The sequence below is a fragment of the Mytilus edulis genome, chromosome 12 (assembly GCF_963676685.1).
Source record: "Mytilus edulis chromosome 12, xbMytEdul2.2, whole genome shotgun sequence".
NCBI lineage: Eukaryota > Metazoa > Mollusca > Bivalvia > Mytilida > Mytilidae > Mytilus > Mytilus edulis.
In genome coordinates, this window is record NC_092355.1 from 47092229 (window position 1) to 47119157 (window position 26929).

General features: G+C 31.3%; 1 protein-coding gene across 4 annotated transcripts; it reads left to right on the top strand.

Annotated features, from left to right (window-relative positions):
* Nucleotides 1-252: 252 nt before the first annotated feature.
* LOC139498660 (uncharacterized) lies at nucleotides 253-26594 on the top strand. Of its 4 annotated transcripts, none has more exons than XM_071287157.1 (9): nucleotides 253-300; nucleotides 10316-10464; nucleotides 12867-13026; nucleotides 13737-13797; nucleotides 14423-14514; nucleotides 15170-16431; nucleotides 20424-20605; nucleotides 21365-21476; nucleotides 25667-26594. In XM_071287157.1, exons 3-9 carry the CDS (start codon nucleotides 12911-12913, stop codon nucleotides 26140-26142), a joined length of 2301 nt encoding a protein of 766 aa, XP_071143258.1. In that variant the 5' UTR covers nucleotides 253-300; nucleotides 10316-10464; nucleotides 12867-12910; the 3' UTR covers nucleotides 26143-26594. The 4 variants fall into 4 exon arrangements, with proteins under 4 accessions (XP_071143258.1, XP_071143261.1, XP_071143259.1 ...); XM_071287160.1 differs by having other exon boundaries at nucleotides 277-300; nucleotides 10316-10387; XM_071287158.1 differs by having other exon boundaries at nucleotides 289-375.
* The last annotated feature ends 335 nt before the right edge of the window (nucleotides 26595-26929 follow it).

The following is a 26929-nucleotide window of genomic DNA, read 5'->3' on the forward strand; positions in this document are numbered from 1 at the left end:
CACTGGTATCAGTGGAAATACCACATCACCCTTTTCATATATCATAGAGCATGAACAAGTCACCTATTCCAGCGGCTCATCCCTACCACTAATTTTATAGCAAGTGCCCCCCCCCCCCCCCACCCCCACCCCCCGAGATATATGCCGACTCTAAATAAAATTTACTTTAACTTGCAATGTACAATCATACTTTGATAAATCCGGAAAGAACGTTTTCAGGTTTACCGAAACTGTTTTTTTATAATCCGGAGCTGCATAATATTGTACTCGTGAATAATAGATAACTTCCTGTTTTGAAAGGTAAAATTATAAGCTTGTTTATTTGTGATTCACACTGATTGCTTATACTTTACCATTGAAAAGCTAAATGCTGAGGTACAGACTGATTTTACTGTTTACACCAATAGAACATGTTTTTTCCCCCATCTCAGTTCATAACTTCAATTTCAAACAAAAAACAAGATAAATTATTTTTCAACTGTTCAGATGATTTCCCCACCGTTGATTTTACTGCATCTTTACCTAGTTGGGGGAAGATCCTTATCAACCCTAAATCAATTATCAGTTCACAATGATTACAATTTTGCTTCTTGATTTAAAGATTTTATTTATATAAGATGTATAATATGATTGCTGTCCACCAAAGTTCAAATGAAGTTGAAGCAAACATAGGTACCCTGGAAGCCTTCAACAAAGAGAAACCCCATTACTTAAATCTGACTACAAAAGGCCCTGGCATGAATAATATGAAACGTAGTTGTGAAATAGTCTAATTTATAAAAAAAAAACACCCCATATACATATACTGTATATACAATGTATGATACAGGTTGGGAACAAACCTTCTATATGGTGATTATACCTGTATAGAGGGATAATCCTTCTATAGAGGGGTACATTTATCCCTCTATAGAGGGGTATTTTTGTTTAGACTGGATTTAAATCAAAATAGGGCAGAATGGCATTCTCTACTTATTATGGCAGTAACCTGGAACAGTTGATGCACCAATTGATGTACTTAATTTAATATGCACATGCCCAGTTTGATGCTTATCTGACTAAATATAAAATCTATTGTTCACCATGATTGAAAGCTGTGATGATCAGGTAAATTCTACTCACTTATGCCTCACTGAACAGAATTTCTGTTGTTAGATTTAACATGAAATTTAAAGGTCAACTATTCCTTTTGTTGTTGATCAGGTGTTCAGAGAGGTATACAATAGATTGCAAGTTTTGTCACTTTAGCAGAAAACTGGTTATCCCAATTTTTAGTAAAGTGCATATGTCACTGTATGTTGATGCATATAATGCTAGAGATTATAGCCAATATAACTAGAAAATGCCATTCTGCCCTAATTTGCTTTAAATCCAGTGCAAACGAAAATACCCCTCTATAGAGGGATAATTTTATCCCTCTAAAGAAGGATTATCCCTCTATACAGGTATAATCACCATCCAGGGGGTTTGTCCCCAACCTGTGATATACAACATGTACAATGTAGTCCACATAAATTATTTAGTCATGACATTTTACAATACACCTTATCGCTATTTGTCCGCCATTTCGGGAAATCACACAGGTTCCCGTAATATTTTGACGTCATAAAACAAAATATCTGACGCCACAATGGAAAAGGGATTGTTGTTTGCGTCAAAATTTCAAGAGGCCGGGTCAGCCAGGATTAGCGATAAGGTGTATGCTTGGTAATTAACAGTGTTCCAGCTTGGTTGTTTTAACAGGACGACAATCAGCCCGTCCTTCTACAAGTGCCACCCTGTGCCCTTCTTCTGACGCCCTTCCCTTTTTAGCATGTCCATGCCTTTACGTTTATTGTCATAATATTTTGGTGAATTACCATTATTCTACCTGTCTTAATATATATTTATGAAAAGTTTATGACCCTCGGCTAGTTAATATTTACAGCAGGTGTGATATGTTGTGATAACAGATAATACGTTTATCGCCACCAGAAGGTTGATTGTAAAAAAGAAGATGTGGTACATGTACAAAATGTATGATGCCAATGAGACAACTGTCCACAAGAGACCAAAATGACACAAAAATTAACAACTATACCATGTATACTGTACATGTAGGTCACCGTATGGCCTTCAACAACAGACTACACGAAATACGTCGGACTGTCGGACAAATCCCGTGAATAATGGATCTGTCTGGTAAAATTTTGTTAAATTCCGGTCCGAATGTCCGGTGTGTTTTTTTCATGGATTTTTTGTAACAGTCTTGCAAAATTGCCAAACGATTTCAAATTCATTTTCATCATTATTATTCATCACAGCGATGTTTATTTTGTTCAACCGCTAGCTTTATGCCGAAAATCGCCAACCAGAAATGTGTAAATCCGGGTAAAAACGTATCTGACTGTCAAAAACAACAATGGCTGCCATCATTGGCACAACCGGAAATGTAAATAAAACGTTTAAAACCGATTCTGGAAACGGATAAGGATAATTCCGGGTTTGCCGATTAAATACAATAAATGAATAAAAATCCAAGCAGATCACAATATTCAGCTATGAAATATAAACACTAGAATTGAAAACCAAAAAATATGAAAAAGGAAATAATATTTTATACAGAAACTCTAAATTATGTTTAGTTCACAAACATTGTCAAAATCCAATAAAATGGGACATTAGGCCATTTAATTTTCTGGGGGGGGGGCCTATGGTTTTTTTTTCTGTACAAACTTTTATTTACGCGACAAGTCGAAAACAATTTTTTCTTTCAATTTTAGCATTACATTTAGTGGCAGATGAGGGTGTAATAAACATTTTTTTTTTTTCAGAATTCAAAACAAATTATTTTTTTCTCCTAAAACTGGATACAAACTTTTTTTTCAAGAAAATCAAATGGTTGCTGCCTTACTCTTCACTGATATGCATTCAAGCAATTGTGCACAACTTTCATAACAATATACCCTCTTGTAACATCATTTTGTTTTTGTGCATTTAGGGAGGAGTAGGGCACAACAAAGTCATATGTTTGTTGTTTTTTTCCGGATAATATACAATTAGATGTAAAAAAAATCGGTCTGGTAAAATTTCATTCGGTCTGGTAAAGCTAGGATGCCTACCAGACCGAATGTCCTGTAAAAATAAAATTCATTCGTGTAGTCTGCAACAATGAGCAATGCCCATACCTCATAGTCAGCTATAGAAGGCCCCAAAATGACAATGTAAAACAATTCCAACCAGAAAACTCACTGCCTTATTTTACATGTTTTATATATCATGTATATATATATATTATAAAAAAAAATGAACGAAAAACAAATATATATATGTAAAACATAAACAAATGACAACCACTGAATTACAGGCTCCTGACTTGGGACAGGCACATACATACATAATCATGATAATGAGGCAGGGTTTAACATGTTAAATTGGGATCCCAGGGATAGAAATTAAGACTTTGGCAGTGGTACAAAATGTGGCCCACAGCTTAAATTTTGTAGCCAATATATAAAGTCCTATACAAGAAAAGCAGAAATCTAAGTAGCCCACACCAAATTTTAGGGGCCATTGGCCTGTGGGCCCCTGCTAATTTCATACCCTGGATCCAAATCCACCCCTAACCTGGCCTGGGACAGTGGTCAGGTGGTATAACAGTACAACATAAGAGTGAACTATAAAAATCAGTTGAAAAAGGCTTTTAACTCATCAAATGGACAAAAATACAAGTGGAAGTGGATTAATCCATTAATCAAACCTCATTCATTGTCAATGATCATAATTGACCATTGTAAATATTTAGCCATTACATTCTGTCTGTCGGCATTTCAATTTCAGGACATCATGGACATACAATGTAAATGCTCAAAAGACCACAATTTGCCGTTTGTTTATCCCTGGACGTTTTTGTAGTTTTGTCAATTTAACAATTGTTTTTGTTTTCCCCGTTGATTGATAGTGTTGCAGTAATTTAATTTCAAAATTTCTTTGAGGATTACTTACAAATGTATTCCAACTTGGTTGACGTAGTTTCGTCATTTGAATGTATTTTCATCGCAATTTATAAAACTTTTCATTGAAATCAAACTTATTTTTTACGATTCAAACATGTGCTTTCTTTATCGTGAACAGTGTATATGTATATGTATGTGTGAACGTATCTTTTATAAATTTAATACTCACTTAAATGTAAAATAGGAAATTATTTAGTATCAAATTATTATTAACCAGAGAGACAAATATATTTTAAAAAATTTATAATTTCTTGTTTAAAAAGCACAAGTACATGTAAATGTGATTTTGAATGCTCTAATCTCTTATTAAATACATTTAAAATAGACATGATGGACAGTCTTTATAATAAGTCGTTACAATTTCATTTATGCCTTGAACATGTCAAGAAAAATGGAATCCAACTTTTGTTGATCAGGATGTCCAATTAAATAACTGAAATTGTGAACTAAATGTTCTGGTTCCTTATGAGTTGTTCTTGGATGTCTTATCTTCTTATTTAACCATCAGTGATCACACCTGGTGGTACTAGTAAAATCATTCCACTGCCTACATTTATTGCATGCCTAAGGCATTTAAAGATCCTTGTCCTTGAAGGACCTGGGCATATTTATAGCTAGTTTTAATACTATTAAAAAGCCTTTATCCTTTACTGTTACCCAAAATAAGGTTTTGATTTTCATCTTGCATAAACATGATAAAAGGGATTAATCCCCCTAAAAAATTCTTGCTGAAACCCCTGCAGTCTACATATACATGTACATGTATAAGACAATTTTTGGCTTGCCCTTTATTCAATCATATTTTTAAAGTGCCATTTTCATGATTATACATCAAGTTTCCATACCATATAGGGATGGTTAGGATTGATTTTGGGGGTTATGGCTCAACCGTTTGGGAATAAGGTGTAAAAAAGTGGGAAAACAAGGGTTTCTTTGTTAATGGACAATTTTAAAAAAGGACAAATTATATGCTTTTAAATTATGTATTAAGAAATGTTGTATTGTCTTGAGGTGATTATGCCACACCAATTTAATTCCTTGTTCGACAGACCCGCCCGCAGTTTAGAATTATTTTTTTTATTCCCGCTTTCAACATCCGGAAATGTAATCATGTCTATTTCCCGCACTGTTTTTTTTTTGGTAAATGTAATAAAAAGATATTATCACTTGTTTTAAAATCACAGTCTTATGTTATGCACCTGTCCAGATTGATTTGGGGCCATTACTATTTATGTACCAAAAATCTGTAGTACTGGAAATCTACTTTTAATAATGAGTACTTTTTTGTTACTTAAGAATTATTGTAATATTTAGGTACCTGTATTTTACAGTACTTGATTTGTACTTGAAATTTAAGTACTACAGTAAAGTAAAGAAATAGTACTAAATATTACAAGTAAATTTCCAGTATTACAGATTTAAGGTACAAAAATAGTACCTACAGATGCATAAGTAGCTGTGTAGAAAGCATTTTTTTCCTTGATTGAAAACTTCTGATATTAACTCCAATTTCATTTAAGTTTAACCAATATTTTTACATAACTACATTGAAATTCAAATGCAGAAAACATTTAGTTCCAATTTTACTTTGATGGTCGACATAAATATATGAGCTCACTTAATTCAAAATGGAAGTTAAAACCAGATTTCATTTATTGACAAATTGAATAAATTTTCTTTTCCATAAATTCGTTTATAATATGTGTTTTCTAATTTTTGTTCTTTATTAACTTTTTGAGCCTTACAGCTCATCAGTATAAACAAGTACATGTATAGTGTATACATATGGCATAATATTACAAACAATATACATAGTAAACAACAGGTGACGTCAGAAGATTCATTAGTACAAAATATATTTTATTAAAATAAACTGTTTCTTAATTTAAAGAGAAATGTATATATTTTCCTGAAGTAACAAAGCTGTTTTGTGTTTTCACCTGACAATAATTATTAATTAGATCAAGTAATAAAAAATTTCAAACAAAATAATGACAATCAACCACTTTTTATTTTGATATGATAATCTTTCTTTATTGCATTTTATATATTGATATTGTTATTAAGACAATAAAATTTTACTACCCAATTCCAGCTCACCTATTGTTTGTTAAAAAAAATGGAAGTGGTGATTAACGCCTGTAAAAACATTAATGGGTGTCAATTATGTCCCAACAGACAATAAAACTATACTTAATTAATTTTTCCTTATTTGTTCAGGTTTTTTGTTAATTAGGCAGTTGGTTAAAATTTGTAGAAAAAAATAAAGTTACATCTTTTACATAGAGAAAGGACATGCACTTGTCTGTAATAGCTATTTTATCAAATTACACATGTTACACACTGTACTTGTCTATAAATTCTTTTAATTAAGGCTTTTAAAAAAATCACCAAAATTAGCTTTTTTGTGAGGATAAAAAATTATAAAAAAAAATTTGATATTGCAATATACAATGTAATCATAAGTAATCTAAAGTAATCATGATTACTTTAAAGAAAAGTAATCTAATGTAATCGATTACATTTTATTAGCAAAGTAATTGTAATTTAATCGATTACATTTTAAAGTAATCGACCCCATCCCTGGTGTACACTAGTAATTTTGGGGTCCCTTATGCCCTTATAGCTTGCTGTTTGGTCTAAGTCAAAGCCCTGTGTAAAAGGCAGAACTATGACCTGAATTTGTTATTATCAGGTTGGGAACAACCCTCCCTCAGGCAAGGTGTCATTTTACTGTTGTAGAAAAGAAAATAGAAAAAAACCAAGGATTTGTTTAGTACTACTATACAAATTCTTGGAAAACCTTAGAATTTTTTGCTTAAAAAAGAGCAGAAATGCATCATATTTCATAATTTGAAACTTGTAACTTTTCTAAAAGAGGGGTCCACTTTAATTTTTTGAATAATTTAAAAGTAAATAATATGTGTTAACAATTGGATCATGGTTAAAATCCAGGAATATTACAAAATTTTTGTACATGTTTTGACCATTTAATACCAGATAGATTTTGGGAAAAGTGTATCCCTTTTGTCATGTTTGCACTAAAAAGTGTTTTTTACAAAAAAAATATATTATAACTTATACATGTTATATTGCAATGCATTGAGCCCTCATAAAAGGGATATTTTACAACATTGAGGGGTTGTTCTAAACCTGATTATGACTTGGATGGAGCCATTGGCACACATATTTACCACATCTAATCATTGCTAATCATTTCTTGGTGAACACTGAGGGAAATAACACTTCATAAATTAAAGAAATGTGAGAACACAAGTGATATATATCAAGTTTTAATATTGTCATAACCTACTATTTTATGTTTACAAAAAACTGTAGTGCAAGAATTTAAATTGGTGTGGCCTTAGCTGTCAATTTATTTTTAGAAGCTACTATTAACATGATTAATATTTAATGCTGATTAAGGAATATTAATTTTAGCCATGAATATGTACAAAATGTGTATCATTTTCTATTTTAAGACTTTTATGATGTATTTAAATGGCATGTTCTGGGTAATTATGATTGCAAACTTCATTTGAAATTTGAAATGCTGTAGATTTTGGTTAAACTCAATCAAAATACAGTAAACTATGTATTTGGTTTCCTTATTAATGGTACGTATATATACATGTACATGTATTGTAATGCACATACCATGTATACTGTGGATTCATTTTATTATTATTCGTTGGATACCAATTTTTGTGGATTTCGTTGATACAGGCGAACCAAGAAATTAAATATTCAACAAGGAACATATTTTCTATAGGCTTGTATGCAGACTTTTGCAAAACTACGAACTTAAATATCCACTTTCTAACATGTAGGTTTTCCTTGATCCACGAAAATTAGTACCCATGAAAATAAATGAATCCACAGTATATGTATTAATTCAAGATCTGAACTTCATGAGAGGTTATTTTTGTCATAGCATACAGTATTGTATACTCAGTGAATTTGTAACATCATCATGATTTTATCATTTGCATGATTTGTGTACATGTTCCAAAAAATGAAACACTACAGTTCTTTCAATTCTGAAAATATTGATTTAACTGCAGTTAGATTCAGTTACAACTATTCATTATCATCATGATCATAAAATAAAAGTGAAACTCAGGTTACAATAATGATGATAGCTATAGGACATTGAATGATTTTTGTCTTAAACATGTTAAATATGTTGAAACATTTTAAATTTTGTTACTGGAGAAATATGTTGGACTGAATGGTTTGTCAGTTTCCCTTTTGAAATCAATTTTATATTTGTATATATATATATGTTGTGTACAAGTTATCATTTTGTACAAATTATAATTTGTACAAATGTATTGTACAAATTATAATTTGTATTTTGACTTTGTACAAATTGTAATTTGTACAAAAAGTGCTTGTACAAATTACAATTTGTACAAAAACGGGCAAAAAATCACTTATAACTTGTACAATAATTTATCATATGGATATTTGTGAAAAAAAGCATTGATACACATTATTGAATTGCTATTAAATGACCTCACAGTACATCTAAGTTACAAAATTCAAAATTAAGCAGGTGATGTAGTGATTTATGAAATCGTGTATTGCACAACATTTTTTGACTCTCAAATCAATGACGACCAAGTTTTAACTGCTTCACATAGCAAGCGATGAAGCTCATGAACCGTTGCTGTGAATAAAAATGTGTATTTCACTGTCACAGTTAGGGGTTTAGAAAAATAAATATCCCTAAAAGAAAGCAAGATTAAACCCACGATTTGGTTAGGAATATGACTTTGCTAAAGTCAGGAATATGTCAGATGTTTTTCTGTCGTTTTTTATCAATGTTTTTTTTTTAACAAGGATCTTTGTTTTATAAATAAATATGACTGTGCATACAACTTAACAGAAATCAGTTGAGGCAATAAAAAACTTTAAAAACAAAATACAACTTATGCAGAACAGACAGACAGACTTTTATTTTTATAAGAAAATTAGTTGGTGTAGTATTATAAAATCATCAGACCCAATGGCATTGAACCATCAATCTTTTCACAAACAAAATTTAAGTGGAATAAGTCATGTAAATCCAATCTTTTGATTTACCAATTACAAATATAAATCATCACTTGTTTAAAGAAAGATTTGATTGTTTCCTTGGACTTTTTGAAATAATGAATAAGTGGCAACAAATCTGTCGAGATCCTTTTCACGATCCATAATATCAAATTTTACAAATATACTCATTTTTGCAAAGTTTCTGAATTTAAAAAAAAAATCCAAATATCGACTAGAACTAATTATGCAGTACTATTGAATGATACTTTTTTGTAAAGGAAAAGTGGTTTATGTATTAAAAATTTGAAAAAAATCGTATTTGTTTACTTTTTTTCTCTCAAAAATTACGAAATTCAATCTGCCTTTTGTAGTCGTGTGAAAACGGTGTATTTTGTTTATAAGGTTTAATGTGTGGTCAGTAAATTACATTTCTATATGTGAATCAATGCATTTTTCACCAAAATTCATATTTAAAACTGTTGTACAAGTTATAAGTGAATTTTGGTCAAATTTTGTACAAATTGTAATTTGTACAGGCACTTTTTGTACAAATTATAATTTGTACAAAGGCAAAATACAAATTATAATGTGTACAATATTTTTGTACAAATTATAATTTGTACAAAATGATAACTTGTACACAACATATATACTGTATATATTAAAAATGATCTTTCTTATATATTTTCAAAAAAGAGTCAATTTTAGATTTTTGCCATACATTGCCATACATCATTTTTTTGTACATTGTAACCAATGTAGGAAATGACAAAATGTTTAAGCATTGTTTAGTATTATTGTTATTAGGTTCAGCAACATTTCAGTTGCCATAACCTTCATTAGACCTTTTTTGTATACATTTTTAATTACTACAAACTTGTGTAACTTTGAATTTGAAATATATACATGGCATGATACAGTTGTACTTAATCATCCACCAAAGACAAACATATGCCTTCTCAACACAATTATTAGTTCTCAATGGAGATCTGACCCCTTGCAGTAATGTTAGATTATTGACATTTATTGTCTTACAGAAGGGAATTCTTATATATATTAAAAAACAAAATAAACTATTTGTGAAATATAAGAGATAATGTTCACACACTTTACAAAATGTATGTTTATCTTGAGTTTATAAGACCTTGCCCTTTTGTACATGTATTTCAATAATGTAAACATGAAAATTAACATTTTTTCCAAACAAGATAGATTATCAATAATGATAGTAAGATGTAACTGAAGGCCATAATTTGATCATTTAACATTATTTGTTACAGGTGAAATTCTTGTATCCTGATGAATATCTATGTTTGGACATTTGTGAATGAACATGAATGGAATACCTGGGGGTAGGATGACTAATTAACTGTGTTTAACATATTGATTATAAAGTATTGATGTTTAGAAAAGGATAGGTATAAATAAGGTAAGAATGCATCCACATGTCTTTGTTTCTGGTACTTAACTAAAGGGGTGTTTAACTTACATGTTAGGGACCCCCCTTTACACATGGTCATGATTTTTGTTAAAGAGTTTGGAAGCAGGTCTTTTTAATATCAGCAGTCATTTCTAGGACCAGATTATGCATCTTTGAAGCTATTTCACCTTATTCAATTTCCTAAATTCTTTCTGTTTATTTTATAACTGGCATGCTTAGGGAATATTGGGGCTAACTTCAAGTCTCCAGTAGAACAGCATTATACAGGTACTACATTTGTTTTGATCATAAAAAAAATGATTGAAATGGATATAAACAGATAAATGGAAGCTCTGTGATAAATTCTAGGATACTATTATCATGATTATTGTGAAGCCGATATATATGTACCTGTTATATAATTACATAATTTGAAATCTGCTGAAGACCATCTTTGGAATGAGTTTAATCTAAAAAAACAAGATGTAAAACATTGTTGTACATTTGTGTTGTACATGTACAAATGATGTACTGGTATTTAAATTTTTGACCTTTCTACAAATGACACTTCAATGGCTCATGATAAATTAGAAAAAATACTCAATATGTAATACATCAATGTTTAATATATATATATATAGAAGGATAGTGATTGCAGAAATAATAATTTGCTAAAAGGCACAAGCTAAGATATACATTGTACTTATAAATTCAAATTGAAAGTACTCAGCCATCTGGCCATGTAACCATGCTTTTTGACAATGGTAGAATGCTGGAAGTTTTTGTTGTTGTTGAAATCGGTGCCAAATGACATGTCTGATCAAATTGAGAAACAACAAAAAATAATATTTTCAACAGATAATTAATATTGCAATATACATGATATAGACTTAATTTGAGTCATTTGGGACAATAACAAAAATATCAAGTTGTTTCATTTGCTTCCAATATAAATGATATATATATAATAATATATACATGTATCATCATTGATCATGACTTAAAAATTCTATGTAAATTTAACTTAAGTAAGTTTGAATTTAATCTACACATATATATATATATATATATATACATGTTGATATGTAAATGGAAATGAATGGGTTAGAATTTAGATTCAGTCTGAATCATACCTTGATTTTGATACACCAGGTACATTGTATTTAATTAATATAGAAACTGAACAATGTTTGTCAGTTTGAGTCTTGAAAGATCTAAATTACATCACTATTGACATTAACTGACCTATTGTGTTTTTATATCAGAACAGTAATATAGTTATACTTGTTAAAGAAGGATGAAGGAAGATGGAAATCCTAAAATAGACTTAATACTCAGATAACTTTGCACTTAACACATGCTTAAGAATTAAATTAAAAGTATTTGTATGTCATTTTCATAGCAGAAAGAAGCAGATTTGATGTATATATATTTAGGGTAAAAAAATAGACATTATATACACGATACTGTATATATATTAAAGGTTTAAATTCAATAGAGCATGAGCTATTTGGATGTAAACATCGATTCAATTTGAAAACTTAAAGGAGGAAGTAAAATTTAAAAATACTTTTTGTTGCTGTAAATAGATAAACTGGATTTTGTTGAATAGTTGTTTTGTTAGGGATAAAAAAATCAGGAAGTAACTTCCCTTGGCATCTTTTCTGCCAGTGAAATAATTACTGGTTGCATGTAAAATCTTTCTTTTGTCTTCAGGAAGTTACATGTACCATGTGTACCTGCATATTTAAGGTAACATTTCATTTTGTTTAAAATTTTCTTTAAATAGTAGAAATGTACAAAAATTCATTTCAAATTTTTAAAACATCTAATCCATTCAATGTTGATCACAACTGAAGCTTCATGAGTATAAGGTAGGACGTCTTGGAAATTTATATTTTCAAACTTTGTCATTAACTCCTACACATTTTCTGTTGTTTATATAAATTCTTACATGTGACTTTTTTGTAAACTGACATAAATGACAAGAGTAACCCCAGTAAGTCATGAGAGTTAGAATTGAAGTAAGCAATTATAGGCATAGGTCACCATAAAACATTCAGTATTGAGAAAAAGCATACTGAATACATAGTCAGCTATAAAAACTTTTAAAAAAAATTACCAGTATGTTCATCATGTTCATCATTTCACTCAACTCATGTGAATGCCAGGAACCTTATCATTAGTTAAGTTAAACTGCTTAAAATTCATCTAAAGAATATAATAGTTTTATGTCTAAATGATGGACACAGTACTTGATTAAACAGTGCTAGATGTATTCATGCTTGCAGTTTAAGATATCTTGTTTATAGTCAGTATTTTATTTCAATGATTTACCTTATGTTAATTATAATTATTTCCACTATCAACATACCAGAATCAATATATATGTATAATTGTGTTTTTTTCAGGTTTTGAAACAAGAGAGCTAAAAATGTAAACTTTGTATGTGAAGATGACTGTTGCTGTGACAACAAGTTTGTTGTCCCAGTCGACTGCTGTAGCTGTTGGTGGTCTGGTTTCCTGTATTGTACTGTTTGTGCTGGTTCTACTTTGTGTTTGTGGAGACAGGTAAATTACTATGTATAGACAGTAATGTGTTTGTTGAAAAAATGTAAATCAATAGATAATTGAGACATCTCAAACTACATGCACTGAATTTTGTTCCTGAATTGTTTACTACTCAGAAAATTTTGTAAATCGTGCAGAATACATGTCATAAATATATTTTTTGCAAAATTTACTAGACAGAATGTTAAAGTATAAATATTAAGAAAGCAATAGTCAATTACTGGACAATAAAACAAACTACAAAAACCATCTGTACATGCATATAATATATAGACATACTCCATGTAGATTCATGATACACAAACTTCAACTCTACTTATACATGTTATACATTAAGATGTAAAATAAATCTAGTTATGTCAAATAAAAATACCAAAATGTCTTATTCAAGCTGAACCCTGGGGAGCATTTTATTTTGGTATTTTGAGACACTATACATATGAGGATAGATTAACTAAAGTTTTAATAAGGATAGCTGGTCATCTGTCTATATCACTGACTATTATATATGTGGTCAAAGCATCTTATGGAGCATGTTTGATATAAGGCTACCAATCTGAATAAAATATCTGCCATATATACAAAATGTTGATGGTGTCAGACAGTCTAACATGGTGTAATATGTGTTCTCTTATAATTAATTAGTTTAAAATTCATGTTACATGTACATATATTTTTAAAGTTTGGAGCATTTACAATATATTTTTCAGTGACAAAAGGAAAGAAGATGAAATAGCAGAAAATGGCAAAAGTGGTACTTTTATCAAAAATGTAAGAGAAAAGTCTTGTGTTTAAAAGTAATATTGATTAAAATACATTGTAAATAAACAGCCAGCAATTACGAAAAAGTGCAGATTTTAAATAAAGAATCTACATAAAGATTAATATTTTTTTGTAAGATTTGTGTTACATCGATAAAGTCAATACAAATATATCAAATACTCCATTACCTGAAAATGTTAGAAATCTGCTTTGATTACCAACGAGAGAGTTTAAATAAATAGACCACTTTTGAGTTTGTCCTTCCCCGGGAAAAACTCATCAATTATGCATGCCTTTATGATGTCATTTACCAGATAGAGGGGATCGCCTGTATCCCTGTTCTATTAACGTTCATCAAGCTTCTTACTTATCATCTTTGTGCAGGATAAACTAGAAATAATGTTTGTTCTGTAGGTACTTAATCACAATTCCCTAATGACAGCAGTGCACAAAATAAAATTTACATAAAGACAAAGACAACTTCTTTGAAATTTAGTTATAGTTCAGATTGTCAGGTCAAGCATATTTTGCAATACTTTTAATACAAGGTTGACATTGTCTTTGACTTATATAATCACAAAAGAACATACAAATACATAGAAGAAGTTATAAGATATATTTGTTTCTCTTACAGGAATCCTTGGACCCCCAGAGTGTAGTTATCAATGTTGATAATGGGGTAACGCCAGTAGATAATGGTCATTTACCACCAGAACCAGGGTCAAGGTATGAACACACTATTAAATAGCATATTACTAGCTTTCATTAATAATTGATACTGACTTAACATGCTGAATAAAGAACTAGAAATAGTCTAAAATATTATAAAGACAAACAAATTATATAATACATATACATTCTTATATAAGAATGAGTACAGAAATTAGCAATACAATTGTATAGAACAACAGATTTGAAAGCAAGTGATAGCTCATTTGCATAAAGCTTGGAAAGATTTAGAAAAACTTTCTAAATCCCTTTTATATTGCTTAATACTTTCAAAAATTTAATTAATTTCTTAGATTCAATTTTAAAAGAGTTTAAATAAACATGGGCAGCTACTGTAATTAATAAAGCATTTAGTTTATATTAATGTTATGAGATAAAGGATGAAACCCAATGCATTGATGTAATGTTTTTGTCTAACTCATGACATAAGATTGTAACAATTGAACACATACTGTAAATATTTATTTCTATATTAACTATTTTTCAAAAACACTTAAGATTGTCTTCATGGATAAAAGTTATGTGACAGCAATGTATTTTGTTTAAGATTGTCTTCATGTATGAAAAATATGTGACAGCAATCATGCTAATGAATTTTGTTTAAGATTGTCTTTATATATGTTATGTGACAGTAATGTATTTTGTTTTCCAGAAGTTCCTACAGAAGTTCTGGTTCTTCACCTCAGCCTGGTGGACAAAGGGAATTGCCAGCGCCACCTACATCCTCTTTAAATTCCTCCCTCAAAACAGCAGAAGATGAGGAGGAGGAAGATGCTGATTATGATCATCTTACGACATCTAAAACTTCAGCCAAGCGTGCCTCAAATTATGACCACATTAAGATGTCTGCCGAGGGAAAAGTTCTAGTAGAAGAACATAAAACCCCAGAACATTTTTATAGTGAAGTGAAATCCAAGAAAGAGAAAGACAATGTGATAATTGATCGGCCATTATCTAGTGCTAATAAAGTGGCTGAGGATGAAGAAGGAGATTATGATACACTAAATGAAGGAAGTGATGGCTCAGTGGCAGAGGTCAAAAGAGTGTCAGTTGTCAAGGTTAAATCAATTGAGGATCCATATGCAAAATTGAAAGAAGAAGGTTCGGGTGGAAGCTTTACTGACATTGATCCGTATTCAAAGGTCAAGGATGATCCTTACTCAAAGTTTAAAGATGACTTTGAATCAGATTCGGGTCAAAGTTTTAATCCATATTCCAAAGTAAAGGATGATCCATATTCCAAAGTTAAAGATGATCCTTATTCCAAAGTAAAAGACGATCCTTATTCAAAAATGAAAGATGACCCTCAATATTCTGGGGTTAAAGATTATGACCCATATAATAGGGTTGATGATGATATAGATTCACTAGCCAATAGTCAGATTGAGGATCCGTATAATAAAGTGAACGAAAGAGACATGGAAAGTGGTGCTTCAGGAACATCTACAGTTATTGATGCATATGCATCAGTGGAACCAAAGTCTTCAAGAACCAATCAAGTCACAAGAATAAATGTTACAAAAAGTGCAAATATATCACACAATGGAACAGAGTTTAATATTGTGGAAAATTCAACCAATGAATATGCTGTGGTGATGAAGTCGAGGTCTGACACAACACCAACACCTACCTCACAACATCCATTTACTTTCCAGTCCCAAGAAACTGATCCTTACATGTTACCGCCAGAACCTCCAAGAAGATATAATGAGTATGCTGAGCCTGATGATGCTATACTTGGTGGGGCAGGGTCACAAAGGTCATCAGTTCAAGGAGATTCACAAAGGTCATCACTGGTACAGATCAGTTCACAAAGGTCTTCACTGATACAGATAGGTTCACAAAGGTCATCATTAGTACAAAGTGATTTGTCATCACCAGATCAAGCAGTCGCAGCTGGTGCAGGTGCAGCAGGTAAAAATAACAAAATATAATGTGTTTTCAATTAAAAGGAGGGATTTACAACTAATGTACACAAGATCATGAAGATAGTACATCATAACAAATGTTTTACTATTCATTGAATCAAACGATATATGAAAAGTAAAAACAGCTGTTGGACAATGTGGTCAGCTTGTGATCAGCAGCATGTTTTGTTTCCACAAACAACTCATTCAATAAGGGAGATAATCTTTTTATAAAAAAAAAGTACAAAAAATGACTTAATAAATAATATTTCATTAAACATGTTAAAGATTTTCTACAAATTTATACAGAATACATATCATATGAAATACTAGTCCTGTCTCCAGGTTATTTTTTTATTGCGTAATAAATAATTTTCTCAATCATGTTAATTTATGTTCTAATGTATACATGTATATGACGTAGATAAGCATGAAAACACAACACAACTGAAACAGTCCCAGAATTGCTCTTCTCTAAGAGGGAAGTCACGTCTCCCTCTTCAAATTCTAAGACTAGGCTCTGACATTTTTAAAGATATGTAGAGAAACTATTCATAACAACAGTTCAACAAACGACAGATCTTTACCGCAAATCATAACTTTTTAGCTCACATGGCCCGAAGGGCCAAGTGAGCTTATGCCATCACTTGGCGTCCGTCGTCGTCTGTCGTCGTCTGTTGTCGTAAACTATTTCAAGAATCTTCTCCTCTGAAACTACTAGGCCAAATTCTTCCAAACTTCAAACTTCAAGTGAATGTTCCTTAGGGTATCTAGTTTATAAATTGTATCCAAAGTTTTGATCTATCAACAAACATGGTCGCCATTGCTAAAAATAGAACATAGTGGTCAAATGCAGTTTTTGGCTTATAACTCAAAAACCGAAGCATTTAGAGCAAATTCGTCAGGGGTAAAATTGATTATCAGGTCAAGATCTATCTGCCCTGAAATTTTCAGATAAATCGGACAACCCGTTGTTGGGTTGCTGCCCCTGAATTGGAAATTTTAAGGAAATTTTGCTGTTTTGGTTATTATCTTGAATATTATTATAGATAGAGATAAACTGTAAACAGCAATAATGTTCAGCAAAGTTAGATTTACAAATAAGACAACATGACCGAAATGGTCAGTTGACCCCTTTAGGAGTTATTGCCCTTTATAGTCAATTTTTATTAACCATTTTTCGTAAATCTTAGTAATCTTTTACAAAAATCTTCTCCTCTGAAACTACTGGGCCAAATTAATCCAAACTTGGCCACAATCATCTTTTGGGTATCTAGTTTAAAAAATGTGTCCGGTATCCCAGCCATCCAAACAAGATGGCTGCCACGACTAAAAGTAGAACATAGGGGTAAAATGTCAAAAACCAAAGCATTAAGATCAAATCTGACTGTGGTTGAATTGTTTATCAGGTCAAAATCTATCTGCCCTGAAATATTCAGATGGATCGGACGACACGTTGCTAGGTTGCTGCCCCTGAATTGGTAATTTTAAGGAAATTTTGCAGTTTTTAGCTCACCTTTCCTAAAAGGAAATGTGAGCTTTTCTCATCACTTGGCATCCGTCGTCGTCTGTCGTCGTTAACAATTTTTCAAACATCTTCTCCTCTGAAACTACTGAATGGATTTGGATGAAACTTGCCATGATTGTTCCTTAGATTATCCTGCACAAACTTTGTGCTTCGATTTTTGATCCGTCAAAAAACATGGCCGCCGTTACTTAAAATAGAACATAGGGTCAAATGCAGTTTTTGGCTTATATCTCAAAAACTAAAGCATTTAAAGTAAATCTTACATGGGGTAAAAATGTTAATTAGGTCAAGATCTATCAGACCTGAAATTTTCCTATGAATCAAACAACCCATTGTTGGGTTGCAGCCACTTAATTGGTAAATTTAAGGAAATTTTGCAGTTTTTGGTCATTATCTTGAATATTATTATCATGATTATAGACATGATAGATAAAGATAAACTGTAAACAGCAAAAATGATCAGCAAAGTAAGATCTACAAATAAGTTAATATGACACAATTGTCAATTGACCCCTTAAGGGGTTATTGTCCTTTAATGACAATTTTTCACAATTTGTTCATCATATTTGCTAACTTTAAAAAATCTTCTCCTCTAAAACTACTCAACCAAATTCAACCAAACTTCATTTGAATGATCAGTAGGGTGTATAAAATAAAGTTTGTGTTTTATTTTCTATTTCGTCAAAAAACATGGCCGAAGGCATTGTTTACCAGGTGAGCGATTCAGGCTCTTGAGAGCCTCTTGTTCTAAATGAAATGCAATGTTAGTAATCAGGTCACTGGTGTTCATATCATGTATATTACCACAGAAGACATCTCAATCCAGAGGAATATTACGGATATGGTTATCATGGTTATACTTTTTTTGGTTGGTTAAATGATACATGTCAATTAATTTTAAAATGATGACAACACTGTGCCTGATACTACATGTATACATGTAAATGTATATATATCATGTATATACATATTTGCTGTTACACAGATCAAAGGATTGATTGATTAGCAGTTATCTATCAACATTTAATTCACTGTTATAAGTCATTCTTCTCTGATAATTGTGGATAATTTTGTTACAAGCAAACATGACTCAATCTACATAAAACATTAATTATGAAAAAAAGACCTTGCTGAAGTTTCATTTGTTTCTGATGAAGAGTTGTCTTATTGCATTGGCAACCATACCACATCTTCTTATTTTTATAAGCACAAATGCAAATGCTCAGATTTTTATGCGACTGCAAAAAAAAATAAAAAAATGGTTGTATATTGGTATCACGTCAGCGACGTCTTAGACCGATGATTTCCAGATAATAACTTTAGTATAAGTAAATAGAAAGAAATCAATAACATTTTAACACAAGGTTAACATGTATAACCATTAAAGGAAGGTTGGGATTGATTTTGGGGGTTTTGGTCCCATCAGTTTAGGATAAGGGTCAAAAAGGTTCCAAAATTAAACTTTGTTTGATTTCATCAAAAATTGAATTATTGTGGTTCTTTGATATATATGCCGAATCTAACCGTGAATTTAGATTCTTAATTTTTGGTCCTGTTTTTAAATTGGTCTACATAAAGGTAATATGAAGGTCCAAAGGGTCAAAAATTATACTTTTTTGATTTCAAAAAAAATTGAATATGTGCACGTGGGGTTCTTTAATTTGATATGCTGAATCTCAATGAATATAACCTGGCATGTATTTAGATTTTGATATGTGGACCCTGTTATCAATTGAGATCTAAAGGGTCCAAAATTGAACTTTATTTGATTTCATCAAAAATTGAATTCTTGGCTTATACATGTTATATATGCTGAATCTAACCATGTCATGCATGTATTTAGATTTTGGATATTGGATTATAAAGGTAAACATGGTGAATGTCCAATATAAATTTTTTACGTTCTTAGACCACATTTATTCTGTGTCAGAAACCTACATGTATGCTCAGTATGCTGTGTCAACTATTTAATCACAATCCAAATTCAGAGCTGTATCAATTTTAAAAATTTTTATTTAACTATTTATGATTAAAACATAATTTTTCTTTTTTAGTTAAATGAAAATCCCCTTCGAGTGCCTTTCACATTCCACGAAGTTGTCAATTTCAGTAAGACCTGTTAGCATATTTTGATTCATCCAGTTTTAAAAATGTAGCTAAAAAGGTTATGACCCTTAAAATCATCCAATGATCTTTTGAGATCACCGGCAACCACACATGGATTAAATATTTTTATACAATGGGTTCGGAAAGGGATAAATTTCCAAAGAATTAGAGAAACTTGTTTATGTATTGCCATAGCATGTTATTTATGCTTTCGCATATAAAATATTCATTCAATAGACTTGTTAAAAATTTGTGTTGACATCAAATGCTCTTATACAACATTTTCACTGATTATAGCAAGCTTGAGTAGCAACAATAGTGTCCTCAGACATATTCATCTTTTATTTATATAAATGTAATTTTAGGAACAACACAGCAGACCACACAGAAAAGAGAACCACCATATCACAAGATAACAGCTAGAGAATCCTTAGCTAGTATCAACCAAAGATTGGCCAGAAATACTTACGAAACAGTAGCTGAAACTGTGGCTGATGTACAGACAGAAGCTGTAACGTTACCATTATTGGAAAACTTCTACGCAACAGTAAATTTTTTTTTATTAATCTGACATAATTAATGAACATTAGCGAGCTTGTTAGTTTAGGATAACCAGGAAAAATGTTAAATGAAGTATAAATACCATATTAGTTTAAATTCAAACAGACTTAAAAAACCATCAAATGAAATATTCAAATAATCATCTGAAAATCATTTTTTGTCAAAATTGTTACCCTCAAGTATAACCTTATTATATGAATTCACAGTAATAAAAGGACCAAAAATGAACCCACGACCACTTGTATTTTTGTCCATCTGATGAGTTAAGCCTTTTTCAACTGATTTTTATAGTTTGTTCTTATGTTGTACTGTTATACCACTGTCCCAGGTAAGGGGAGGGTTGGGATCCCGCTAACATGTTTAACCCCGCCACATTATTTATGTAGGTGCCTGTCCTAAGTCAGGAGCCTGTAATTCATTGGTTGTCGTTTGTTTATGTGTTACATATTTGTTTTTCGTTCATTTTTTTAACATAAATAATGCCGTTAGTTTTCTCGTTTGAATTGTTTTACATTGTCTTATATAGGCCTTTTATAGCTGACTATGCGGTATGGGCTTTGCTCATTGTTGAAGGCCGTACGGTGACCTATAGTTGTTAATGTCTGTGTCATTTTGGTCTTTTGTGGATAGTTGTCTCATTGGCAATCATACCCCATCTTCTGTTTTATATACTAACCTTATGTATTGTTGACTTCGTTTGCAAAAAAATGTTTAACATTAGTTGATAATTAAATGTGTTTTTCAGGTTGAAGGTGGCTCTGGAGATGGTGTTGTTACAAATCAAGGTAACCATGGTAGCAGGAATAGATTAAATCAATCTCCAATTATGGACCATTATGCTGAAATAGGTGCCACAGGTTTGTTTGATTAGTTTATTAATATATATATATCATATATATATATATGTTAGCGGCAATAAGTGAAATAAGGCTTATTAAGCTTAAATCCTAGGCAATAAGCTTACGCCTAGGCAGTAAGTCTATTGCCCAAATGATTGTAGGCATTAGTCTTAAATCCTGAAAAAAGTGTGCAGGTATTAGGCCAACAAAATTTAATTAGTAGATTTTCATCCAAATTTTTGAAAAAAATGTGGCGGGTGGGAGGATTTAATTTTTTATTTTTTATTTCATATCAAACCATCTTGTGACGTTTCCTTCATATATGCAAGAGTAATAATAAGCTTCTAGCATGTATATATGTACAAGGAATCGTACATGATTTTTCAAATTCTTAAAATTAATATCTCTGATTGGCAAACACTGTTCTACATGTATTGGGGCAGAGATTGTTTGCTGTTTCTGAACAAAAAAACATGGATAAATCTACAAAATGTATGTTTGCCGACTTTTTGAACTCAATATATCTCAAAAATCTAACAAGTTCGAGCTTGTGTTAATTGTTTTAATCCAGTTATTTTTGTACCAACGTGTTCCACAATTCTTGAGCTTGGGATATCGATTCATAGTCCAAAATTCCCGACACAAAGTTTTTGACATTTTACAGTATCAATAATAATTTCCACGGTTTTTGTCGAGCCTGCAACTTTTGTTGCAGAAAGCTCGACATAGGGATAGTGGCGGCGGCGGTGTTAGCTAACTTCTTAAAAGCTTTATATTTTAGAAGGTGGAAGACCTGGATGCTTCATGCTTTGTATATAGATGCCTCATACTACGAAGTTTCCGTCAGTCACATGTCCAATGTCCTTGACCTCATTTTCATGGTTCAGTGACCACTTGAAAAAAAATTCAAATTTTTTGTAATGGTTGAATTCCCTCTTATTATAAGTAATAGGATAACTATATTTTATATGTGCGTACCTTGCAAGGTCCTCATGTCTGTCAGACAGTTTTCACTTGACCTCGACCTCATTTCATGGATCAGTGAACAAGGTTAAGTTTTGGTGGTCAAGTCCATATCTCAGATACTATAAGCAATAGGGCTAGTATATTCAGTGTATGGAAGGACTATAAGGTGTACATGTCCAACTGGCAGGTGTCATCTGACCTTGACCTCATTTTCATGGTTCAGTGGTTATAGTTAAATTTTTGTGTTTTTGGTCTGTTTTTCTCATACTATATGCAATAGGTCTACTATATTTGTTGTATGGAATGATTGTAAGGTGTACATGTCTAGCAGGCAGATGTCATGTGACCTTGACCTCATTTTCATGGTTCAGTGGTAAATGTTAAGTTTTTGAGTTTTGGTCTTTTTATCTAATACTATATGCTATAGGTCAACTATATTTGGTGTATGGAAATATTTTATGATCTTTATGTCAGTCGCGCAGGTTTTATTTGACCGTGACCTCATATTCACGGTTCATTGCACTGTGTTAAGTTTTTGTGTTTTGGTCTATTTTTCTTAAACTATAAGTAATAGGTCAACTATATATGTTGTATAGAAGCATTGCTAGCTGTACATGTCTGCCTGGCATGGTTCATCTGACCTTGACCTCATTTTCAAGGTTCATTGGTCTTTTTTTAGTTATCGTGACAGATGTTATAAAGCATAACTTTATACTTAGGACTATCAACATAATATCAATGATTAGTATAGAAGGCGAGACATTTCATTGTGTGCACTCTTGTCTTATCATAGAAATTTGTGTCATGCCGCAGCGATTTGCATTCTTGGAACAGCGTATTAATCGTAACCTGAATATGTTATGCCCTTCCCGTAATCAAGCTCTATTCTCGGTAGATGATGTTGTCATCATAGATCTGTAGAGATATTCTAAATTACTCGAAGCAATATGAAAAACGAAAATTGAAACAAGAAGTTTTGAAAGAAACGAAATCATTGACGTTTACCGGTAACGGAAATTAACAAAACCCGGAAATCGTAAATTTTTCAAAATAAAAAAAATCTGGGCGGGACGATTTCAGAGGGGCGGGCGGGGGATGAAAATCTATCAGTTAATTTTAATTGGCCTTAAGCTTAATGCCTAAAATATTAATGCGAGTAAATAAAAGACATTTATTCATATAAATAAAAATATATTTGTTACATAATAACTTTATGAGAACTGGGGCCTGTTTATCAAAACTGTTCCAAGATCGCTCCTTTTTAAATAATCTTAGGACAGAAATAATGATACGGTTAGGTCCAGCTTACGACATGTTCCAGCATGCACATCGAAGCTCAAACCAGCGATGAGTTCAAATTTTCAAATAAATATTATAATAATTCTATAGAATCTCCCCTTTTTTAATTGGATACAATCATTTAAAAAAAAAAATCTTTTTAATACCACAAAAACATGAAAAAGAATGAGTTAATTCTATTTATAACTACTAAAATTACTAAATAAAATTTCTAAATTTGAAGATCTGTCAAATGAATTTACAACTATACAATCATGTAATATTAGAAATATATTTAAGAAACGACTTTATATCAAGAATAAATCACCAAATATGCATAAATTCCAGATTTTACTTATTGCCTAAAATTATGTTCGGCAATAGGATGAATAATCATCATCAGATTTCACGAAATAAGCTTAATGCCTGAAAATTTCAGGCAATAACTTAATGCCTAGGCGTTAGCTTATTGCCTAGGATTTAAGCTTAATGCCTAATTTCACTTATTGCCGCTAACATATATACAAGGTTGAAAAAAGTACCGATCTGATATGATATTATACAGAAGACATTAATTTTTACCTAAAACTACTTAGTTTTAAGGAAACTACATTTTTATGCCCCACCTACGATAGTAGAGGGGCATTATGTTTTCTGATCTGTGCGTCCGTTCGTCCGTCCGTCCGTTCGTTCGTCCGTCTGTCCCGCTTCAGGTTAAAGTTTTTGGTCAAGGTAGTTTTTGATGAAGTTGAAGTCCAATCGACTTCAAACTTAGTATACATGTTCCCTATGATATGATCTTTTTAATTTTAATGCCAAATTAGAGGGTTTACCCCAATTTCACGGTCCACTGAACATAGAAAATGATAGTGCGAATGGGGCATTCGTGTACTGGGGACACATTCTTGTTTTAATTTGAACCTATATTAGTACTGTAGATTCAGAATTATTGCGATTTTGTCATTTTAGACTGAAATGCAATTTTAATTTTTACGATTTTGAGAAAAAGTCCTTTTTAATTCATATAAAACATTTCAAAATGTGAGTTTAGATTAAAAACCTTGCAATAATTTCTGAATTTACAGTATATGATCCATATGCTTTTAACAAAATTGGCTTTATTTCTGGTCCCTACAAGCATTTTCATTTTATTTTTAAGATTTAGTATCTTTTCCCATGAACCTGTGTCATATATTATGACTTTTTGCAAACTTTGGGTTCCAAATGACATCATTAAACATTGGTTTTCCTTGGTGAAGGGACAGTCTTTTGGGAACTGGAAGAGCACAATGGATTCTGAAGTTACTAGGTCACTTAACATGTTCCCATGAGTGTCCAGTTTGGATAGATGGTCCCTTCATCATGGTAGAAACATTTCAGATTTGACATTGAAATAATACCTGTACTTACAGTTTCATGATTTTAAAGATTAGTTATTTCTTTTAAATTGCAGTTGTCCTAGAAATGTTGAATCAAAAGAATCTATATTTTTGTAAACATTTTTTTTTACACAAGATAGGCGTTTAAGATATTGAACACCTGCTTTGAAATAATTGAAGTACTGGTTTACGCCTGATAGTTCTTCTGTCTGTCTCATAAGGGTTGTTTTTCTATTTACTTAGAAACTTCACAGAGCTTCCTGAAATTTAGTATCAAGCTTCTAATGAACATGTTATACTATGTGATACATTTACAAATTCAATAACAAAGCTGATCTTATTCCAATATTACATTAGATGCACATGATTGCTGTCACAATTGAAATTGCAATGTCATTTGTATTTTGAACAACGCAGGAGATCAGAATGGACATTTGTGTTGGTGTTGCTTACCAGGAATTTAAATAAAATCTATTTTAAAGTAACTTTACATGAATCTGTTCATTTTTTCATTTTTTATCTTGGATGTGTATCATTAGGTGTGTCTATAGTTTTATAATAATCTCAACTTATATATTTTTTTAGGAGGACGTTCTCATAATGTTCCTGCACCTCCTTCCCTGGACAGTTTACACATTATGACTAAATCAGCTGATGGGAGACTACCAAATGGAGCTGGCTCACCAGTAGAGAGTGACTCCAATCACAGAAGAACCTTATCTAACCAGGAGACCATAACTCTGGATCCTAATTACCAGACTGTCAGAGACTGCATATCTGACATGGCAGCGTCAGCAGATCCTAATTATGAAAGTGTTCAAGAAGCAGAATCTAAGCGACCTTTTAGTATTGTGACAAAACAAAATGGAACCAAGTTAATCAGAGAACACTATTATGAGGAAGTCAAGCCTGCAAGTGAAGCAGACAATGTAAAGAAAAGAGTTTTGAGGAGTCATATGTATGAAGATATTGATGATGTTAAGGAACAAAAGAAACAATTAAAAAAAAATCCCAAACCTGATGATGTGTGGAAAAGAAGATCTGATGCAGAAAAAAGTTAATTGTATTTATTTAAAAAACAAATATATTCATTCTAACAGTTAAAAAACCACTAGTATATTGTAAAGCAGTTTCTTTTTTATTAAATATTTGGTTGTCACATTTACTGTGTCTGTTGTCAAACAATTGGTTTGTTAATGTAAACATTTTCTGTAACCTTCAGAATGATAGTAACTTCTTTCTCTCAAGAAAACAATGTTGTTATTTGAACTTGTCACTGGACTGTTAATCATATTGGGGTATTTTTCTCTACATTAAATGACATTTTGCTGTGTTGTATAAGAGATATGGTTTTTATTTATAAAGGTTTAAAATTTATTAATTTAATTTTCTTTGAATTTTACAGTGTAGGTTTTATCTATGTACTTCTTTTTTGATGGTTGTAAGTGTAATTTATTTCTAAGATTTGAGTTATATCATGTTGGATAGATTATCATTTCAAGGTTGACTAAAATTTAAAAAGTATCAAAATCAAACATTTTTATTTTTTTATTAGAAAGATATCTTCTTGATTTTGAATAAAATGACTGTTTAAGTCTGTTAGATAGATATATTCACATCTTATTTTAAAACATTGCATAAACAAAATTAATGAGAAATATTTGGTTCCTTTGAGCTTGTAAGAGGTTTTCAGTTCCCTTTAGGTTGTCATTTACATCTTTCCCCAGCAAGTTAAATTATTATCTACAATTTTTTATTTTGTGTCAGGAATATCGGAAGAATTTTTCAGACTTTTTTTCATTGCTGAGATTCTGTTTTTGCTATTGAATAACATGGTTGTCTTCATTT